At 41.0% G+C, this 4,321-nt stretch overlaps 1 protein-coding gene across 1 annotated transcript in view; it reads left to right on the top strand.

Annotated features, from left to right (window-relative positions):
• The first annotated feature begins 3,915 nt into the window (after positions 1–3,915).
• Positions 3,916–4,321, top strand: part of LOC146466695 (uncharacterized) — a 12,659-nt gene continuing 12,253 nt past the window's right edge. The window contains exon 1 of the mRNA XM_085126904.1: positions 3,916–4,097. Within this exon, the coding sequence (XP_084983030.1) occupies positions 3,989–4,097 (109 nt within the window). The 5' untranslated portion in view covers positions 3,916–3,988. The remainder of the gene's footprint in view (positions 4,098–4,321) is intronic.

Here is a 4,321-nt window from a genome sequence, read left to right as displayed (position 1 = left end):
CTCGATAAGGGAATTGTCAGACCGGTCGGCGACAGGTTGAAAGACAGAAGGACATCGTTATCAACAGCGATCAAGTTGACCTGAAGTTGATAGCTGCGAGCGGGGGCAGATTTCACTCCGTGCTGATATCACCATCGAGCGCATGATGAGGCTATGTTCGTGTCAGAGAAGGGTTATTATTATTACAGATCGTATCGAGACAGGATGGCACCAAAGCTGATTGAAACACTTGCCACTCTTAGTCAAAAGAAAGTTAAACTGGTTGGGCCGATTTCCATCACGCGCGCGAATATCTGCTTTACGATTACATGTATAATTTTTTTCTCGCTGGCTTTTTGTCGTCTTTTTGAGAGTCAGTCGCGCAGATGAAGTTGAAACGTGTTGCATTGGTCGGTGAACAATTTTTTTCACAGCCGAGAGTATTGGGGCTAAGTGGGCTCTGAATGGACAGGGTGTTGTATTGAATACTGAAGGGTCAATTGATGGTTTAAACCTTTTCATGAGAGTGGATATTAACTGAAGAGCTAAACGTAACCAGCTAGATAGCAGTACTAATTTGAGAGACGCTGACGTGCATGAAGTTTGAAGGACACGACTTGAAATTTTCAACAGCTTGAATTTGAACTGAACACATTTAATTTGAACAGGGGAGTCCTTTCAGGACGTGTATACAACAGACCTGCTGGGAGCCCTGAGAAATAAAGAAACGTAAAAAGGAAATAACTTAATGAAGGAAGGTGCCTACTAATACCGAAGGTATTTGTGGTTTATGACCGTGCGGGAAAAGAAGATCTTTGCAAAGGGCTATTGAAATCCAAAAAGAAAATTGGGGGTAACCACGCATTTTAAAGAGATAATTAAGCAACAGTTTTTCTAAAAAAAAAAAAAACAAAAACAATAAAATGCAATGGCGTTTTTTTTCCAAATTGAAGCTTTTTTATCTCTGAAAATTGCATGGTTACCCACAAATTTTCATTTTGGACACCAAGAGCACTTGCTAAGTTCTTCTTTCTCCGTTTAAACCGCGCAAAAATATCTCTGTGTTAGTAGGCACCACACATAAGAAATCCGAGTATCTCCAGATGCGCAGAACGTATGCGCAGTAACAAAAGTAGGCACCGCCCTTAATTCCCAAGTTTTAACCGAAAATATCGTTTCATTTTGCGTATAATTCCGGATGGAGGTGCGAGCAGTCGAAAATCGGCCATTTTTTATTCGATTTTGGTGGAAAATTTTGCCAATTGCACTAGTCATCTAAGTCAAAAGAGCTGGCCTTAGTTGTTCAAAGGCCGGATAGCTTTATCCAGTGGATAAGTCACTATCCGACAGTTTCAATCTGTGCAAAGATTTCAGTATTTACTCTTGTACAAGCGAATATAAACACTCTAACCACAGCTTAGTTTGGGAGTGTACGAAAACCTTTGACAACATTTAACGTGAAGTATTTTTTAGACCCTGAAAAGCGCCTTATCCACCGGATAAAGTTATCCGGCCTTTGAACAACTGGGGCCAGTTAACTTGAACAGTCAACTGAACGTCAATCTTCGCCGTCTCATTAGCTGTTTGTCGACCGGGTATTATTTCTTTCTATCATTTGAGACCAGATTTCAGACGATGGTTGCAATTCTTGCAATAATTAACACATGTAAAAACACTATACTTACCTCTTTCTTATCGAGTTCGAGGTCTGTACTGTAAGTTACGGACCAAGTTTTAAATACTCAACGGGTAAAAACGAGGATCTGTAACTTACAGTACGGACCCAGAAAACTAGGTTAGTAAGATATTTATTATATCTCTGAGGTTAATCGGGCGCGTGGGAAAGCAACAACTTTCAACTATGTTTAGCGGGCCGTGCAGTGAAATACGGTCCACAAGATTGAACAATCACACCACACGTACTAACTGAGAGATATATATAAAAAAACACCTTATTCGGACAGTTATTTAAATTTCAAATATTTGACAGTTCTTTTATACCACACAAGAAGCGGGCTCAGTACGTGTCAACAATTCTGTGGGCTTATTTTACTGAATAATCGGACGGTAGGCTTATTATTTGGAACACGTTCGTGAAACCTACTCAAGGCTATTAAATTACCCTAAAATTGCCTCCATGCAGGTCGTCGTTTTCAAAAAACGTAAGCTCCAGACTGGCAACGCTCCTCCTCTGTGGAAGGAGGCGTTACGTGACGACACTTACTACGGCTGCGTATATATCTGCGAACTGCGGATGAAAGATAAATTGGAGAATTTAAGATCCTCGCAGAGTACGCAACCTAAGCAGTTGCGAAAAGAAATCTTGAACGGGATTCGAACCCATGACCTCTGCGATGGCGGTGCAGTGCTCTATCAACTGAGCTATCAAGCCAACTGGGAGCTGGTCATATTGTGAGTTCGTACAATATACCCGTGAAGGATGAATAAATGAATGCAAATATATATGAAACATTTTCAACTGCGGATGAAAGATAAAAAAGAAGAAAGATCCTCGCTGTTAGTAAGGATATCTTAAGCAGTTACGAAAAGAAAGCCTAAAAAACAAACAAACAAAAAAGCGCGAAAAGCTGATCTTGGCAAGGGTTACTGGAATCCGAAGATAAAATTATTGGTAATCATCCATTTATCAGAGTTAAATAAGCTTCAATTTTGGGAAAAATTCCATATATAGCCCTTGCTAAGATCTGCTTTTCCCGCATAGCCATAAGCCGCGCAAAAATACTTTGGTATTAGTAAGCACCGTCCTTAAAAGCTCGATCACCAGCCGGTCGGGGAGGAAAACTGGCCCCCAGTGAGCGGTGGAAATCGAGCCTATCAAATATTAACCTTTTTCGTTATAAACTATTGGTTTGAATTACTCTTTAGTCAATTATGGTGACTTTCTGAAACTTTGGAGAAATCCGTACATCGTAGCCAGATCTCACTTACAGCCACCTTACTTAAACTCATTTATAAATTTAGTGGTATATTTTGCAAGACAATTGTGTGTTAAGACCACTCCTGCCTTTGTCCCGTTAGAAATTAAAGTAGTTAAGGTAGCTTGCATTTATTAGGTCTCCCTGCATGGGTACAATATATGTTCTTCAGTTAAGTTTAACGAATGTGTTTGCCGCGAGACACCTTACACCCTTCAGACCTTAAATGAACACGGTTTTAGTTTTAGTAAGCATTAAGTTACCCGACAGAAATAACAGTGTTTTGTGACATTTGTGCAAGTGAAGCTTACAGCTGTGTGCTAGAAAAAGCCAGTGGGTTATCGCCAGTACAGAAGGTGAAAGCGACCCTTTCTGTTTTACGTTATTATTTCTTCTTGTGGGGTACAGTGAATCAGAGCCACGCCCACAATCTTGGTCTTGGTACCATTAAGGGGTTCCTTTTCAAAGGTGCACATCCAAGGGGAAATTAAAAGGCCAGAAAAAAACAATTTCTGGAAACCTAAGAACTCGGAGCCTTTTACAATAAATCCTTTTTTATAAAGAAAATCTTGCAATTGGCACGAACGGAGTCCGACTGCAAGTTCAGTTTCGTTCTTCTTTGTCGAATGAGTAGCATCTCGTGGATTGGACAATCCAATTTTCCTTTGCCCTTTTAGCACGGAAAACTTTTGGTCAGCTCAACTTGGGTCCAAAGTGCCCGTACCAAGAAGCGGTGCCCGAGTACTACTGAGCACCCACGCCCGGCATGGTGCCAAGAAGATTGCAGAGTAGTTCGGCGCCGGAGAACTCGACACGGGCATCTTGCCAGCAACTTGAGAGCAATTGAGTTGCTCTGAAGTGGTTTTGTTTCTTAACTTCGGCATAATTGATTGAAAAGCTTAATGTTCCGCTAAGTGAGGGGGGTATATAGCACCTGTCCTGTCTATGTAATTTCAAACGCTGGTCTCCTCTGGCTTGAACAAAATATCCAGCTAGTAGATATTTCACCAAAAGCATTCTTTTCCCATTTATCGCAAAGGATCGAACGTCCTAAATCGCATCAGCTGAAATTGATGGTCTCAAAGTTACTTCAAACATGGCATGGCTTCATATCTGTGCCCAAACTGTTAACGTGTGTTCTTTGGGGAGCTTGCCTGTATTGCATTTCAGAAGCGGATCAAGGTAAGCAAGTAAAATAACTGTTAGTCCATTATCCCCTCACTAAAACCTGAACAAAATAGGCGGAATGTCACTGTCTTATTCATGAAAACTGACGCACTCACACTTGGCGTTTTTGTAGCTCACGAGTCTAGTTTTTTGAAGCGGGATGATAAGAGTCGTTGTAATGCAAATAGAAAGAAAACAAAGTGCGATTGGCAGAGAAGTAGCCATGTCTAACGGGTTGC

The sequence above is a fragment of the Pavona decussata genome, unplaced genomic scaffold, assembly GCF_977016875.1.
Source record: "Pavona decussata unplaced genomic scaffold, jaPavDecu1.1 SCAFFOLD_141, whole genome shotgun sequence".
Lineage (NCBI taxonomy): Eukaryota > Metazoa > Cnidaria > Anthozoa > Scleractinia > Agariciidae > Pavona > Pavona decussata.
The sequence above is the reverse complement of the archived record's forward strand: the minus strand, read 5'-3'. Positions and strand labels throughout refer to the sequence as shown.